The 18,358-nt window shown below is 49.7% G+C and overlaps 1 protein-coding gene across 4 annotated transcripts in view; it reads left to right on the forward strand.

The window, feature by feature from the left end:
* pdm3 (pou domain motif 3) overlaps window positions 1–18,358 on the forward strand; it is a 64,724-nt gene that overhangs the window by 41,349 nt on the left and 5,017 nt on the right. For all 4 annotated transcript variants that reach the window (XM_033377318.1, XM_033377319.1, XM_002138187.3 and 1 more), the window contains 3 exons: window positions 15,250–15,718; window positions 16,119–16,763; window positions 17,010–18,321. In XM_033377318.1, the coding sequence (XP_033233209.1) occupies window positions 15,250–15,718; window positions 16,119–16,763; window positions 17,010–18,321 (2,426 nt within the window). The remainder of the gene's footprint in view (window positions 1–15,249; window positions 15,719–16,118; window positions 16,764–17,009; window positions 18,322–18,358) is intronic.

Raw genomic sequence — 18,358 nt, forward strand, 5'->3', positions numbered from 1 at the left:
GGCCGGGGCCGGGCCCGGGGCCGGTGCCCTGATGGAGCGTTTCTTCAGCTGCAGACATAATTGATGGATGGATGGATGGAATGGATCGAAGCCTGGCTGGCAGTTGACGACAAAAATGTTCTCTGGAGAGTACGGATATGGAGTAGGGAGCATGGAGGAGCATGTCGCATATTCCATGGCTTACCTCTGCCTAAATAATGATGTCGCATTATTTATGCCGCTGCTGATTTGCATAGGCAAATGCAGAAAGGTTAAGCAGAGGGGGGGTGGGGAGGGGAGGGGGCGAGGGTAAGCCTTCTACGGCTGCCTCCAGGCAATGTGTGCGCTTTCTTTAATAAATGTTTAATTTATAATTGATTTTCTCCCCCACCCCAACGATATGTGTATGCGCCTTGGCTAAACCTCAAAAGTTCTAAGCCCAACCCATATTCAGGGCCGAATCGAGAACAACAGCACGGAGCAGAGCGGAGTTGAACCGCAAAAGGATTTTGCCCGCGCACGAAAACACTTAATTAATTCGCATAGACAGACAGATAGACACAAGGGTGGACGTCCGGGCGGGGCAGGGTCCGGGGCAGTCCGCCCACCTAGTTGGTCAGACACACACACACACACACATATAGTGCACACTCTCCCACACTCACACCCTCGCATGGAAATAATTAGAAATTAGAATGGAAAATGCTTGCCAGCCAAGTTGACGATAACAACGACCTAGAAATGCCCGCCTCCTCCTGCCCACCCACACACACACATACAGACTGAACCCAAGTGAACTTCCTTACAACCCCTTGTCGAAGAGAGGGTCAAAGGAGCATATTTAAAATGTAGCAGCACAGGAGTATGATTTAAGCTATTTGCTTCGTCCCCTTAGCAGACCACAGCCCAAGACGACAGCAGCAGCAACGCAACCCGAATCGAAGTGGCTCCCCGGGTTGGTGGGGTTTCCATCTGCTGCTCGGTACCGCTGGTGATGACAGATGTGCTGATTCCCAACTATCGATTAGTCGATTAGTCGATTAGCGAGATTAAATAGTCAAATAGAGTCTTAAGAAGTCTCGAACGAAGTCTCTCGAAGTATCTCTCTAACGTAGCGAGTGGCGAGTGAGCCTAGTATAAGTACACACCGTTAGCTATCGTTAGCGCACTTTTTCCCATCTCTAGGTATATCAAAGCGGTACATAAGCCGAAGAGAGGACGACGATAGAGCGTGAGGGAACAGGGCGGGGGATTGAAGGAGCTTAATTTGCTGCTAATATCCGTTTACGTCTTTAGTTGCAAGAAAATTACAATATTTCGTGTGAGATAGTTTGCACGCACACATCCACACCCACACCCCTTCGGCGGGCCATAGATACTTTGTGTCTAATTTGAATTTCACAATTTTGGCTGGCAAAGAAAAACGCCAAACAGTGGAAAATGAGAGAAAAATGAGCTCGGGCCGCCTTCTGCTTGAACTAATTTCCTAGATGCCGCCTCGAATGGGCTGGGACTGGGGCTTCGAATCGGATCGGATCCCGGGGAATGGTTGGCCGGATTAAAGCCCGGCAAGTGGACACAGACATGGGCCAAGTGCCTGCCTGGCCCAAGGATAAGGCATGGGATGGGACGGGTCTTTGCCTATCCGGCTGGTTTTCGCCGGTTACTGTTGCTGCTTAGCCAAATTATATTATGACTTGTTTAAAATTCAAATTTGGAAACACTAAAATCATGTTTTCGATGTCTGGCCACCCTTCCTCACCCAAAGCCCAAAGTCCAAAGCCCCATTCCCCTCGTCCTCTTCCTCTCCTCTGCGAGGATAGTTTTTGGGCAAGGGTTTAAGTAGCACACGCGGCTGACAGTTGCGGAATGGGGGAAGGGGTGGCAGTGGTTTCTGGTCAGAGGGGGTTGCTCGGTGTCTCTGCTAAGGATTTGCCTCTGCCTTCAACTGGCAACTTTTGCTGTCTGTCCGTCTGCTTTCCTCTCGTCCGCGTCCTCGTCCCCGTCCTCGTCCTCGGTCTCGGTCTCGATCCCGGCTCAAGGCAATGTCCTTTGGTCGTGTACCCTAGCTGGTATACATGTATGTATGTACCTCTCTGTGTGCGTGTGTGTTGCCAAAACATAGTTTCGAGTTGCCACATAAATTTTGCATGCCCCCCTCCCCACTTGTGTCCTCTGGCTTGCCCAACGCAAAATTTGCTTTTAAACAATTTTAATGATTTCATTAGTCGAACAACGGGCAGTTTAATGAGGAAAATTTTAGATTGATTTTCCATTAAAACGAATAGAAGAGATATCGGACATGGAAGAGTCGAAGAGAATGAACCTTTTTGGGGGTTTTGGGGCTGTTGTTCATTTGAAAATTGATCTCAGAAGAAGAGCCCATTTAGTGGGTCTCATCTCTGAGGATTCTTTGTGTCAGAGTATACAGAAAATGTGGCAATTATTTTGCAATTAAATATTTACAACTTTTATTCCATTTTCTTTGCATTTTCCATCCTGCACTTGCAACAGAACTTTGTCCCAAGATAACTTGAATGGACCTGCCTCTTCCCCCCTCTTATCATTAGAGCTGAGACGCCATTTTGTCTTGCACACATACATGCAAACACATACGGAGAAACATAAGAGATAATTAGATTGCATAATGTAAGTGTTGCCCAGCCCAGACCTCAGTGTCCCCCCAGACCCAGGCAATTTCAATAAAATTTGTGCTAGCCATGGAAGCAGGAAGAGGAGGCTTTAGCCGCCCGAAAAAGCAGTCAAATGTCTCAGGGCCCAAGCCACAGCAACGTCTCGGGCCAACGCACACACAGACACAGACACAGACGCAGACACACAGGCATACGTTCTCATAAGCCATTCCACACCCCCACCCACTTCTCCGCCTTAACCCTTATGACTAAATGTGTGTCTGTGTGTGTGTGTGTGAAGTTTTCTGGCCAAGGCAATGGCCTTTCAAAATTTTCGAATTTACGTAAATTTAACTTTCTTGAAATACACTTAACTGTAAAATTAATTATAAAAGGCAATTGTGTATATGCCTGTGTGTGTGTGTGTGTGCATATGTGTGTATATGTGGGGGTCTTATAGTTACCCCCCCCCACAAGCAATTCCCCACTTAAGTTTGTCTTAGTCTTTGGCCGAAAAGGTGTTGGCATGGAATTTGCATAACCAACGAAACGTCAATGTCTTCGGCCAGAGAGCGAGAGAGAGTGAGAGAGAGAGCGAGTGAGAGAGCATGTATGTGAGCATGTACAGTTGCGCCCATTCGACATTTGCATACACACACGGAGACCCGTACACATAGAACACGGGTCTGGGAAAACACACTAATTAAATGTTGAAGGCAGTTTATATTGAGATGCCTCCCCCTTTGCATGGCCAGCGGGCAGACAAAGACCAAAAGCAGGTGTTGGCGTGTGTAGATATGTGTGTGTGTGTGTGTGTGTGCATTATATAGACCTAAGTCCCCCCTAAGTCCACTCCAACCCCAGGTACAGCACCTGCATATACTACATGTGTGTATATGTAGATGGAAATGTCTGTGTGTCGTAAGAAAATCTATAGCCTACGGTGCTCGAACCCCAAGCCGCAAACTCTCAAATGTCTTCATTTTGCACATCAAACCAAATGCAGCCGCAGCCACCCATTGCCCATGTCTATCCTATGTGTACGTCTATATTTGTATGTAGAAATCTGTGTATATTTGCTAAGGATTTCTAATTACATTCGGCATCATTCGGACTTGTCTTCGGTGCCCCCCGGGAAGACTGAAGAACGAATGGGAGTGGGAGTGGGAGTGGAAGGGGGAGTCCAAAGCAGTATGTAAAACATTTCAATGCCGATAAATTATAATATCTCCTTGGAAATAGGGAAGCAGGAAGAACGAATGGCGGGAAAGATGAAAAGATCTTAGATGGTTGGTCAACCATCTCTGGATAACCTCCCGAAGGTGCGTTTCAATTGATTCTGTTTTGCGTCGGCTGCGTCGGACTAATTGCATATTAAGCAATGGCAATTACCATTCCGACAGTTGGGTTAATGCCAGGCCGCGAAGAACTAACCAGCCCGAGCAGGCCTCCATTTTGCATGGCTCTCTATCTCCCACCTGCCACATGCCACCTGCCCTGGTTTACACACGCAGACATTTTTAATTAAACGTAAAATTCTGCTCTATTGATTAGTTGCCAAGAACTCGACTCTTCGCGGCCGCGTTGCTGTTACGAGGATGTGTGTGGAGGCAGGCATGTGCAACCTTTGTTATTGCCAACGCATTAGTGTTTGCGCGCCACCAAAGTCGCGGATGGTGAGGGGAAAGTGGTGAGGGTGGCGTGGTGTTGGCCCGACACGCAAGCCAAGAGTGCCACAGGGAGGGGCAAGGAGCTGCTGTCATTGTTCAACTGGCAGGCCACAGGAGAGCGCTGAGGGCGGTGTAGACGCGAGTTTTGGTTGCCAGTTTGGCGTCTTTTTAACACAGTGACAGTTAATTAGATTGCAGAAGGGATATGGATAGGGCCATAGATAGGGTGGGAAAGGCGAGCATAATATTCAGGTGTGATAGTTGCTGCGGCAAATATTAGAAGTTTGTCTAATTGACTGGGTCTCTGTTGCTCTGAATACTGGGATATACTATACGATACCAACGATCGATATCTTCGATAATGTGGGTAGTGGTGCATGGGGTGCGGGATGGTGCTTCAGCTGTCTCTCGTTAACCTTTAAAATTGCAGCTTAGATTGATGGGAATTTCATCATTTCGAGTCGCAGCAGGCTAACCGCATGGTACATATCCTATGGGCTATGCATACTAGATTATTATCGAAGGAAGCGATATGGATAACTTTCGAGTATAATGCCCACTTTGGGTGCCATTCGTTCCGTTCCCTCAACACTCTTCTTTCGATTGTTCCTTGATGTCCTCTGCAGACTAACTAATGACCAACGCCTAAGCTGAAATATTGATCAATAAATTGCTGCAACGAAAATAGCTTAAACCACAAACTAATGTCTGCTTGTGTGTGTGTGTGTGTTTGTGTCTGTGGCAAGCAGTAGATGCAGTTGGTAGGTGGGTTGATGGACACCCGCCCATAATATACACACAAACACACGAAAAGGATAATATAATACATAGAAACGCATCTCTCACAGTACACATACATGAACAGAAACCAAACGAACCGAAAATATTTCAGATTCATGACAAATGCATAAGATTTCAACAATACGAAGGGGAGGAAGGAGGGTCTGGAGACAGGCCGAAGGAGGCCGCAGGAGGGGGAGGCCTTGTTACATGTAACCCCAAAAGCAGTTAAGTGCAATAAATACCAACAAGCACTCACACACACAGAGGCACGGACACAGCCACAGACACAGACACAGAGAAGGAAGTGCATGGGCCAACACTGGCACAAACACAATCAAATAAATTACATAGCATTTAATAATTCATGCAAAAACGGTCGGAAACAAATGGCAAAGAGAAGGGTCGGCCCCACAGCCAGCCCCTGCCTAGAGCTATTGCCCCTCCCCCCCCCATCCCCTTCCGCCAGCTCCTGCTTCAGTTTCAGACTAAATGTATGCGATGCAGTTGTGTGTGTGTTTTAAGACTTGATAATTTGAAAAATCAACAGGATATGTGCATAACTTCAAAATGCATTTTGACCACAAGAATTGGCTGTAGACGAGTACGATGAGTGAGTGGGCGGCTGACTGTGGGGGGGCGGGGAGGGGTGGCGTGATGTTGAGGTGAATTTGTTGCTTGGATTTTGTCCTTGTCTTCCCCTATCGGCTGTCTCGTTCTGCATTGCTGCATTGCCTTCGCTCTGCATATCGCTCACATGCCATTGCACTCAATTAAAATCCTTTTGTGAGGCTCTGCTCTCTCGCTCTCTCTCTAGCTATATCTTGCTATCCCATTTACTCTCTATCCCTGTCTCCCTCGCTCACACACGTCGATGTGTGTGTTAAGTTTTCGTAGCCATTTTTGTTATTTTGTAGTTTTAGTTTAAATATTTGATGGCCTGCATATTGATTGGTGCTCGGTGCAACGTGGCGCATGAGTAATAAGTTTTTTCTTTTTCTATGTACAGCAGATGCGGGGAAATATTTACATTGATGACGGTTTGATTGGATTGCTTAAGTTTCTGAAATTATAAGAGTCTTCTATCCTCTCTGTCGCTCTCTCTCGCTCACTCTGTTTTCTCTCCTTCTTGCACAATGTCCGAATCCATTGCCTACCTAGTGGCGTCGGTGAGTGTCCTAACAGCATACACATACACACACACACGGAGAACAGCACTAATCAAGAAATCCAAAAAGCATGGCATATTTCCAGTCTGATTATATTTGCAGTCCAGACAACCTGACACCCTCTGAAAGCGAGAGAGAGAGAGAAAGAGTGGGGGTAGAATGAGAAACTCCGAGCCAGACATGGCGGCCATTGTTGAGCTTAAGGCTGCGCCTAAACGTAGGCAGCAATTGCAATCGCACTCCTGCAGAGCCGGCCCTAATGTATGCTACAAATCTCGCCAAAGCAACGCATTTTGTAGCCATTTAAGCTACTTGCATAATGTAGGCGCACACCCAAAAGAAACACACTCGCTGGAGGTAGAGATTTGGACAGAGATGGCGAAAGAGAGAGAGAGAGAGAGTTCCTTGCTCGGCAGACTCATGTGTCTGACTCTGTGTTAATGTGCTTGGGCCTGGGCGGTCTGTGTGTATGTGTGTGGCATTGACCAAGTGCATGAGTGGGGAGTGGCTTGTGGGGGTGGCCCAAGCAGAAGCAGGGCCATGGTTGCAGCCTGGACGACGTCGTCGTCAAATGAATCTCATTTGCATTTAAATTAGGAATGAAGCCCGATTTGTTGTTGTTACAGCTACTGCTGAGGCCAGACCCAGACCCAGACCCAGCGCCAGCGTCAGTGCCAGAGCCAGTGCAACTTCTAACGTTACCGCTGGTGCAAATGGGGTGTGGGTAGAAGGGTACACGGGGCAAGGGTGCCAGGGTGTGTGGCACAATTTTTAATGAAGACAGCGCAGCTACTTAGGCACCGGACCGGCACCCGTGCATGCATATGTATATGTCGCCTCTCTGGCCGGGGGGAGGGCCCCCCTGATTGCGGCAACGATTTCCAACTTACTTTTTCGGACAACTTGCCCGATTGCATGCCAAACTAATGGCCAACAGCTTGGACAAATAACACACAAACATACACACACACACATGTGGGGGGGAGTAGTGCTTCCTCCTCCTTTTCGTCTCCCTCTGGTTATGGTAAATATGTTAATAACCTTTCTTCTGTCGGGGGTTTAGGCTGGGGATCTGTACGAAATTTTAATTAGAAATGTTATACGAGTTGCACGTTCCCCGGACTATCCATATGGCAGGCATGGCAACGCTCGGCCAGAGGACCAGAGGCCAGATGGGCAGGAGGAGGAAGCTGGAAGATGAGCCAGCCATCAGGGTGTGCTCATTTTCCAGTTGAATGGGGCTAATTTTTCAGAAGTTGGGAGCAGACCTTAACAAGTATTATAATCCAAAAATTATGCTAATCTCGGAGCAAAAGATAGGAACACCACGATAAAAAAAACTCTTCTCTTGGATTCAAACAGAGATGTGCATTCATTCACCTACCATTCGCAGGACCATCGATAACTTCCCTTTCTGGGGCCACAGCTAGTGGCATTCATTCACGTGGAGCTTTACTCAGTCGAGTGTGTATATAGCTACTTGGCTTTTATTAACAATAATGCAGTATTACCTCTGACTAAGATGGAAGCCAAGGCACAACTTTGTACTCGCCATTCCTTTCTCTTCGTCTGCCTCTCTCTTTCTCGCTCAGTGTGTGGCAGACGAGTGTCAAATGCAATAGATGCACCTATTCATTTATGTCAGCGGCAATGACATTTAACATTCTGCACTGGGATGGAGAGATGGGCATGGGCCATGTAACTGGGCTATCGGGTATGGTATGCCATGTCCTCTAGCCACAACAATGTTGGTAGGCTCTCAATGGGAGTGGGAGTGGGAGTGGCAGAGTCATGGACAAGTGGCAGGGGCAACGGGCAACGGGCAAGGGGCAAGGGGCTTTGGGCTCGGCTGCCACAGACAAGTGTCAGCGGTAATTGAAAAATACGAATATTAATTTCAAAGTGCTAATAACGAGAGTGTGGCATGAGGCACGCTGCACATATGTAAAGTAATTACATTTTGGCACTCGAACGGGCCATGTCCAGTAGTTCTCAGTTACCTTCGACGGAGACACAAACTGTGGCCATAAAGTTGTTGCCAGACATTTGTCAGGCAGGGGCTTAATTACTTCGCCAAATGTAACCATGTGTTGCGATCTTTCTAAAAAGCTCGAATGCAAAGCCATTCTATACGAAATGAATTACTTTCACAACTGGAAAAACTCGTGTCCCCATTACTGAAGCACGCATTCGATCGCCCCAATCGTTGGATACACACTAGGGACCTGTCGCTGAGTGGCTCTCTCCGCTGCTGCATCAAACATTCCAAGGGCCCATCGCCGGCCCTCAGCCCTCGGCAGCCCATCCCCAACCAGCCGCCAACAGCGAGAGGACACAATAAAATGGGTGTGTTGGTCTACGGCTAAAACAAAAATTCTTATTGTTGCAACAGCAGTTGGGGCAGCAACCGGGGCACACACATGGGCCGAGGGGTGCAACCAATCAGCGAGAGCCGAAAAAATGTTACTTTTTCGTTTTCTTGATGAGAACACAGCGACAGCAACGGCAACGAATGAGAAATGTAGAGGAAAAGCGTAGACCCAGAGACGGACGTGGCAGGATTCGTGGGTGTTTGCTCGCGACCGTGTGTGCGCCGCCAAAAAAAGAAGAGTTGCCATAAAAGTGGATAACTTGTGTGTGTTGCCACGACGGTTGCCTAAAATAAGAATAACACGAGCTGGCGGCAGCATGAGGCAGAGACAGGGGCAGAGGCAACCAATAAGAAGGCCAGGAAATAAGACAACAGGAGCTGCAGCAGCGGCGGCAGCAGCAGCCGACAAACAACAAACGAAGAGGGTGGGAGGTGGCAGATGGGGCACAAAGGGGCAAAACTAAAAAGACAACAACACAACGATCTGAACATGAAAAAATTGTTAAAAATAGCAGAAGAAGGCAACTGGCAAAAGCGGCGTCCGGGTCTGCTGTAGGGGGTGGCAGGAGGTGCGTAATGGCCATGTTCTGAGTGGGTTGGTGCGTTGAATCGAGGGGAATCGGGGCGCTCAAAGGGAGCAACCGAATGTGCCGCCAAAGGTGAAAAGGCAGAAGCATCAGTAACTCTCTGGGGAAAAAAAGGACTAGAGGAAGGAGACAAAAACAAAGCCCCGACTGAGCCACGACAAGGTAGTGTTTTGAAAAAACCCCAAGGATAGAGCGACAGCAAACAGATAAGGCAACTGATTTCTTTTATTGTATCGTTTGACTTTTCTATCGCTTCTGCTCAAATAATAATTACCCAATGAGATACGAGTATAATTGCTTTTTTGCTACGTTCTCAATCAGAGATTCTGTTTTGCTATCAAATCGATCGGCTGTTCCAGAATCGACCCATCAATTGACAGGGATTCTAAGCTGATTCTCTCTCGTTTTCTTTGTTTCCATAACCCTCGACCACTCGATGTTGTCCATCTCCATCTCCAGCTCCAGCTCCAGCGCCAATTCCAATTAAAAATACTGATGCAAATGAGCAGCGGAGAGGCACGAAAGGAATCAGCTCCCCGGGGCTACAGTGCGGCAATAAATGCTGCGACAGACACCCATCCCGTACGTAGCCAAAGGACTGACCAGCCGAAGGAGGTAGCAGGGAGGGAAATGAGGGCAGGGGATGAGGGATGTGTGAGATTGGGTGGTGGGTGCTGAGGTGTGGTGAGGTGAGGTGAGGTGAAGCGCAACTTTTACTTTTTATTTTTGGGCGCCGAGAAACGGCAAAAAAAGAAGTGTGCCGCCAAAAGTGAAAAGCAAGACCACGCCACGAGGCGATGGGAGGTGCCCACCTCCGTGAGGTGGGCGTGAAAGTGGGCGTTGTCCAGGATGGCGTTGGCTTCTGAGAGGTTTCAGGATTTATGTTGAGAGAGGAAATGGTAGGCACTCCCGATGGCTTGTAGGATGCTGAATAGAAGGGGGTTAAAATTGCATTTATTTGACCAGAGAAGTGACCAGTGGCCCCGCATCGGGGGCCACGTCCAGGCAGGTCGCCCCCAAAGAATAACTGCGGCTGACCAGCGACCAAGCAGTCAGAAAGCTGCAGCAGGCGATGCTTCCATAAAAAAGATGCCCACCCAAGCAGCACCAAACAGAGAGACAGAGAGAGAAAGAGAGAAAGAGACAGAGAGAGTAAGAGAGAGCCGAAGAGGAGGAGAAAGCCCGAACAGCAAAATTAAAGGCATAAAAAGTGAAAAAAATAGAGTAAGCGGGAAAAACGTAAAAAAATTGGGACAGGCTCAGGCACACACACACACACACACACACACAATGCAGAACGAGGAGAGTGAGGCGACCACCAGTGGGGGTTGAAGAGAGAAGAGGCCTGGGAGTCCTGGACAATGCTTGGCCTTCATTGTTGTCAAGCAGCGGCTCGCTGGGCCACCCACACCACCCACACCACCCACTCCGTCCACCCCGCCACCCCGCCACCCAAGTGGGGTTGATTGAGTGGCGCGCCCATTGATGTCGGGCTCTGGCTCTGCCTCTGCTGCCGCTGATGGACCATGCCTGTCCCCTGTCCCTTTTCTCCTTTCTCCTTGTGTCCTTTCGTATTTCGTTTTCCTTTTCCTTTTTTTTTGGTTTTGTTCCAATTCGCTTCGCTCTCTTTATAGCCGTTCAACTCCCCCCGTCTCCCCGTCCACCCATCCTCACGCTTTAATGTAATGTATTTTTGCCCCTTCTGCTTCTCTTTCATTTTTTACACATTTTTGTTTTGGTTTTTGTGCTTCGCTGTTGTTTTGTTTCGTTTTTTGTTTTCATTCGCTCATTCGCCATGCGGCTGTCAGCTGCGTCTCCTCCTTCTATATATCGGTGGCAGTATATGGTACATACATGCGCCCACATACATATACGGCGTATGCGTATATAGATTTACTGCTATATATTCTCGTCGAAATTGCAACGTCTGCAGCTTTCAGCTTTTGTTTGTCACTACTGGGTGGTGCATTGGGTGGCATATTGGGCGGGCTGGACGCTCACTTTTCGGGCATCGACTGAAACTGATGCTTACGTTTTTATCGACACTGTGTGTCCGGCTGTGCCGATGAAATGGCGCAAGAAATTGCATCGTTACACAATGATTTCTATTCAGAATGTGGACCGAGGGATGGACGGTAAGTGGATGGATCGATGGCAGAGTCGCTAATTGTTAACTGCCAGAGATCAGATCAGATCAGACCAATCTATCTGCAAACACGCTCAACTACCAAGCATTATGAGCCTAGAAATTTGGTTATACTTCGTAGAGCATAGACCAAGGGGACATTATCAATTCAGGCTTGCGAGAATTCGCATAAAGCAACATAAATATTAATTGAAATTCATTTTCACATCTCTACGACTACGGCTACGACCAGTTGCAGAAGGGGTCGGGCGGAAAAACGAAAACTACACCCACACCCAGAACAACACCCACGCACACGCACACGCACACAGTCAGTGATGAAATTATGTGCATTTGCGTTAAACAAAACATTAAATATGCAAAAGTGCAAGCAGGGAGCCAGAGCCTTCCCCATCGAGCCCCTTTCCTGCACGCCCCACTCATAAATGTTTGCTTGCAACACAACGAACAGAAAAGGCGGCTGGGGCGTGGCACGGGCCGGGCTGGTGGGGGCACAAAAAGCATATTGCTGGCTGCAGCAGGCACTGCTTGCCGCCCGACCGTTGGTTGACCAAAAATAGAACAAGACAAATATTTTTCGACAATTTATGAGCCTTGCTTGCCTCCTCCTGCCCGCCTGCCTGCCTGGAATCGGTGGTGGTGCTCCTGCCGGTGGGGTGCTGCTGGTCAGCTTGTAACGTGGATGTCCTTCCCGTAGCCTCCATGCCGCGAGTCCCGTTGGAAAAAATGCCATTTGCAATTAAAGCAAACAAGCAGCGCAACCGTTCGCCGATGCCGATGCCGAGGCCGACGCCGTCGTCGTTGCCGTTTTCGCTTTCTTTTTGCCGGCTACTTTTTGGCAATTGCATTTTTTTACAGTCGCCCCATACCCAGTCCCCCCTCCATGCCATCCATGCAAATGGCCAAGCACCCCAGTGGCACGGGCACGGGCAGGAGCAGGAGCAGGAGCAGGAGCTGGAGCAGTGGCAGGTCCCACTCCCCTGTGGTATGGCACATGTGTGAATTATAATTTCGCGTCGCACTCAAAAGCATGCTACATAAAAACACAGACACAGGAGTAGCAGCAGCAGCAGCAGCAGCACGATGGAGGGTGGTGGATCCACGGGGGAAGCGCGAGAGTAAAAGAGTAACGAATGGGGCAGAGAGCGGACAGAGCTGCTGAAGCATAATAAGAAGAAAGCAAAAGCTGCCATCGCATTTTCCATTTCGTGCAGGGGCTTTTGCTTATCACATTCGAGGCTGTCAAGTGCCACCCCCGACACTACCTCCCACGGCATTGGTGGGCATCCTCCTGCTCCGTGCAATAATTCAATTCATTTTCTATTTTTTGGCTCATTTTTATTTGACGGCGCGGCGCAAATCGAGTAAAAAACGAAGTAAGAAGCCTTGCTGTCCGTTCGACTGTCCGTTTGGGTGGCAAGGGGTGCCCCGGAGTGTTTGGTATGTGGCATGCATACAATTGTGCAGGCTGACCACGACTGCCAGTGCATGCCACCCTTTTGGGGCAGCAGTTTTTGTATTGATCTGCGCATCGGATGCCGCTGAGGAAATAATGATATGCAGTCAAAAACTGTACTTGAAGCGGCAAAACTGAAGGGCAGATATGTGGATCGAATGATTTCATGGCAATAAAACCAATCGTGGAATTCTAAAATGTATTTGCTTTCTGCTTCTAATTGGTAACAGTTTTTGTATACATATTCCCTGACTTTTTGAAAGTTTTTGCTTCTTTGTTTGCCCTCCCATTGGAGTAAAGAATCAATTTTATAAAAACTACCTCATTCCTCTGCACACACCCAATACCGAATACCCAATACCCAACCCTCCTCGGCAGAGCTTCCTCAATGCCAAATCAGTTTTTAATTTCCGCTCATTTGCGAGTCTACAGAAGGAGGACGGCACTGAGAGACAAAAGCCAAGCGACAGCGTCAGCGCCTCATTATGGTTGCAACGTTTTGTTTCTCAACTTTTAGCGGCAGTGCTGCCACTGTTGCTGCTGCCGTAGGAAACACACAGCCCCATCTCCCCATGGGGGAAAGCCTGGAAAGTCCCATTCAATTGAGCGTGGGTAAATATGTTGAAAAGTTAATTCATTGCACATCAGTGGGCGCCACTGCACTACACTCTCCACTCCACTTGGCGGCAACTATGGATGTGCCACATATAGTGACTGTCAGCGGCCGTCTGTTTGCCGCCTGTTTGCATAAAGGACATGCACACACACACACACACACAGACCCACACACATGCACAGTCACTGCCACAGAGGACATTAACGTGGCTTTCTTTTCTTTTTCCATTTTTTATGCACTCTTTCGTTCTCGGCGTGTCATAAATTTAGTTCGATTTGCTGTGCAATGACATTAACTTGCTTCACCGGCAGCAGGAGCAGCTAGCCTCGAGTCCTGCCATGGTCCTGCTCCTATTTCTCATCCCCCCCCCCCTCCCACGTAGTGGCCGAGTGACCACTGTTTAAGTAGTGGCTGTTGTGCACCTGACGGCGCCAGTAAATGTCAATTTTTAATGTATTTACTGCACGTTGCAAATGAAATTAATCAAGTGCTTTAATTAATGTGGCTGCTTGTCTCCCGTGTCGGCAGATATGTATGTTAGACAGTGACTAGATGTAGCGGTGATGATTGAGTGTCGTGTGTGAGAGTGTGAATGATTTGCCCCAGGAATCGATGCGGTAGATGGCGGAGTAATTGCCGTAGGTTTTCGATGCGATGCCATCCTCGTTGTCTGCCCTTTCGGAATTCCATTTAATTACCGCACTCGAAACACCCACCAAACATTTATATTTATTTGCATAAATACTTTTTCAACACTTTTCCTGCGCTGCTGACACGTTTGCTGCTTACTTTTATTGCTTTTCTTCGGTTCTTTCTATTTCCGATTTTTCCATTTTCCTGTTTTTTCCCTTCCATTTTTTTTGGGTTGGTATTTTGCACTACAATTATGTTAATTTCCTATGCAAATAAAATTTAATTGAAGCTCAGCCACGGTGCGAGGAACCAGGGTCCTAGTCCAAGGACCGCCGCTGGGACAGCTGGGCTCGTCCTGGCATTAATGTGGCTCGTTTCCTCCACTCCGCGCTAAGCACATTGGCCGTCGCCAGCATTAATTGCCAATAATTATATTGGTTTACCTTTCCACGTATTTTTTTTGTCCGAGTACGAGTACGAGTATCTTCCCTTTTTTCACTGTTTACCCAACAGCCCAACGATTCTTTAAATGGAAAGTGCAGCAGAGGGTTTAAGCTCGCGAGTCTGTATAGCAGAGACATTTCACTTGGAGGAGGACACCGGAAAGGACTAACCATTCTAATATTGATGTCAGTTGTGGCCAAATACTTGATAATTCCCTTGGAGCGAGCAGTTGCAACCAATTAAATTTGCATAAATTGCCCAGCTCATCCCCGTGGAGGGGATCAGAATGCCAAACAATAAATGTGCGCTGACAATTACAACAGAAATTAAATTAACTTATTAACGTCTCTCGTCTCCCGTCTCCCGTCTCTCACAGTGCAGTGTGTGTGTGTGTTGCTGTTGCACAAACATGTAATTGTCCCCCCAATTGACACAAATGAAATGTAATACGACTGCGAGTTGGAGTCCGATTCCGATTCCGAATATGCCATCCACTGGCGCTTAAATACTGTATGTACTCGTATAATCCAATCAGCAAACAATGAGCGGGGATTCAGGACTCAGGACTCATTCGGAGGGGGCGTGGCAAACAATTGACAATGCATTAATTGTGGAAAATATATAATTGAATTTTAGCCAGTGGGGAATTTTCGTGATTTGCAGTTTCAGTTGCTCAATGGAATCTGGGATGGAAATGTGAAACATATTAAATGCCATTCCAGAAGGTGTCAAGTGTATTAACACATATTTTTCGCTCGATTGCAGGACTTTGACAAGGAGATCAGTGGCCACAAGATCCACTCGCCGAGCGGCAGCAGCCTCGCCCACTCCCTGCACCACCACAGCAACAGTGGCAGCAACCACACCAACAACAACAACAATATCGATGATGATATGGAAATCACGGACGTTCACGGCCTGCTCTCGCCCCCGCCACACTCCCGCTCCCACTCCCACTCGCACTCGCACTCCCCCTACGACACCAAGGACCACGTCAAGGAGCTGGAGTTCTACAAGAATCTGGCTGCCAAGGCTGCCTCCCTGGCCAACCAGCAGCCCGCTTCGCCGTTGGCCATGCCTCTGCCCATGCCGATGCCCATGCAGATCGACGCGGACGCGGATGCGGATGCGGACGAGGACGAGGCCGATGGCGACGATGCAGCGGAGGCACTGCGTCTCCGGCAGGAGGAGCAGGCCCAGGCCAAGGCCTTTGCAGCGCATCTGAACGGAACTAGTGAGTACATATCGAAAGCCAAAACAGAACCACCAGTCGGGAATGGAATGCACATCGGATACTTATAGAATTCTGAGCTGCGAAGACACTTTCAGTTCTCCTTTGACATTTTTGTTTAGACAATTTATTCTTGTTTCTGCTATTGTACTAGTAATTTATCCAAGACCCCTGAAAAGCTGCTTTCCATCCCCTGACGCAATCATTTATATCCCCTCTAAACCCGAAAAAGCCAACCAAGAGTAAACTGGCAATTAGTGTTCACCCCAGCCCACAACCCACAACCCACAGCCCCCAGCCCCCAACCCTTCCCCTGCGCCAGTTCCACTAATTTGGCAAAGAGTTTTGGCTGCAAAAACTAATGACAACATTTTGTGTGACTTTTGCTTAAATCCCTCCACAGTGCAAGACATGATAAATTTGCAAAAATTACAAAATTTGGCCACGCTGCAGCAGCAGCAGCAGCAACAGCAGCAGCAACATCCGCATCCGCATCCACATCCGCATCCTCATCCACATACACATCCACATCACGGGCATCATCATCACCATCCTGCCACGGCCGCTGCACTGGCAAGTCTTCAGGGCTTAGCTGCCTCCGTATTCAATTCGCCGTTGAATCTAAGCGTCGGTGCTGAGCCTGCGGCAGCAGTTGGTGCGGCATCCACATCGGCTGCGAGAGTCTCACCACCCCACAGCAGTTGCCACACTGGCAGCAAGAACAAGACGTCAAAGGCTAACGGCGGCGGCAACACCAATGCACACAATAGCTCCAACTCCGGGTGTGGCTCCGTTTCGGGTTCGGGCTCTGGCTCCGGCGGCGGCAACGCCTCCTCCAGCCAGCATCCGGATAATCCTAGCAGCAGCAGCTCCCCCCACGCCCTCAATGCCACATCGCTGGCCAATGTTCTGGCTGCGGCGACCGCATCGCCACCGCCAGCCCTTCAGGCGCCACCAGCAAGCGCCCAGATGCCGCAACTCATACTCGCCTCCGGGCAGCTGGTGCAGGGCGTACAGGGGGCCCAGCTGCTCATCCCAACGGCGCAAGGTAAGGACTTTTGTCTGGGATTAGTTATAGTTGTCAGTCAGTCAGTCAGTCCGTCTGTCTGTCCGCCCGTCGGTCTATCCATCGGTGTGGCTATCAATATCATAGTTGACTTGATTTGACTCTTGGCGGGACACCAAAGCTTGTAAAGCGATTAGGGAAACTTTCAATTTCCTCTCATTTGGGCTCCGACATAAGCCGGGAAACATTTACATTGCACAATATCTAATACATTATCCCCATCCACAGGCATCGCCGTGCAGACCATTCTCACGATTCCCGTGAGTCCGCAGATACCCACCACAGAGCAGTTCCTGCCCAATGCATTTGGAGCCTATGCGACCTACCAGCAGCAACAACAGCAGCAGCAGCAGCAGCAACAACAGCAACAGAGGGACTTGTTGCCGCCGTCGCTGGCTGCCCTGCAGCATGCCACAGCGCTGCCCCAACTGGCCCAGACACCCACGAATTTACTCAAGCCCAATCTCTTTTCGACCGGCGTCCAGCAGCTGCTGACGGCCCTGCATCCGGAGCTCTTTGCCGCAGCGGCCGCCAATCATCAGCAGCAGCAACAGCAGGCACAACAGCATCGGGAAAGGGAGAGAGAAAGGGAGAGGGAGCGGGAACACCAGATGGCTGCGGCGGCCATTGGTCACCTGCCACATTCCCATCTCGCCGCCGATCTGCGACGATCAGCGGAGCGTACACCCCCAGCAGGATCGCCAGGCGGCGGAAGTCCGGGGCTGCCTTCAAAGGGTCCGCCTCCACCACCGCCAGGCGCCGCGTTCCTGCTGCAGCAGCAGCTCCACATAAAACCGGAGACGCAGACGCATCTGCATCATCACCTGCCGCCGCAGGGATCAGCAGCGGTCTCATCTACGCATCCGCAGATCAGCCTGAGGCATCCGGACGAGTTGACTGCCCCTCAGATGGATCTGAAGCCCCTGGAGCTGAGTAGCAGCACCTCGCCGCCGATACCACCGCCAACCGCCGCCCTGGCACGTCATCATTTCGGCCACAGTCTGCGCGTAGTCTCCCCCAAGCACAGTCCGGGTCGTATGTCCGCCAGTGGCGCATCTTCGAGCGGCATGAATCTCAGCCACCACCACGAGAGGCACGATCGACACGAGAGGCAAGATCGGCACGACCGACACGACCGCCACGACAGACACGAAGGCAGACATGAGAGGCGCTCGCACACGCCCACGGCTACGGCCACGCGGGCCAGCGTCTCATCCAGCTCGGGTGCAGTGCATCATCTGCCGCACGAGAGGGGCGGTGGGAGCATGCCCCCGGGCAGACTGACGCCGCCGACCTCCACATCGGCGAGCTCCGCAAACAGCACCAACGATAGAGGCTACACATCACCACTGTTCCGGACGCATTCGCCGCCCGGACACGCCCTAAACATGGGCACCTCGCCGCGCCTGGAGCGGGACTATCTGGGCAACGGACCAAGCCTGAGTGCTGGCTCTGTTGGAGCCACCTCGACCACCTGTGGGCCGGCTGCATCCGCGGCCGCCTCGAGCTCCACGGGCAACGTACTTAGCAGCATCAGCAGGTGAGAGAACGGACCGCTTCAAAGGAGTTCCATAGCT

The sequence above is a fragment of the Drosophila pseudoobscura genome, chromosome 3, assembly GCF_009870125.1.
Source record: "Drosophila pseudoobscura strain MV-25-SWS-2005 chromosome 3, UCI_Dpse_MV25, whole genome shotgun sequence".
Taxonomy (NCBI): domain Eukaryota; kingdom Metazoa; phylum Arthropoda; class Insecta; order Diptera; family Drosophilidae; genus Drosophila; species Drosophila pseudoobscura.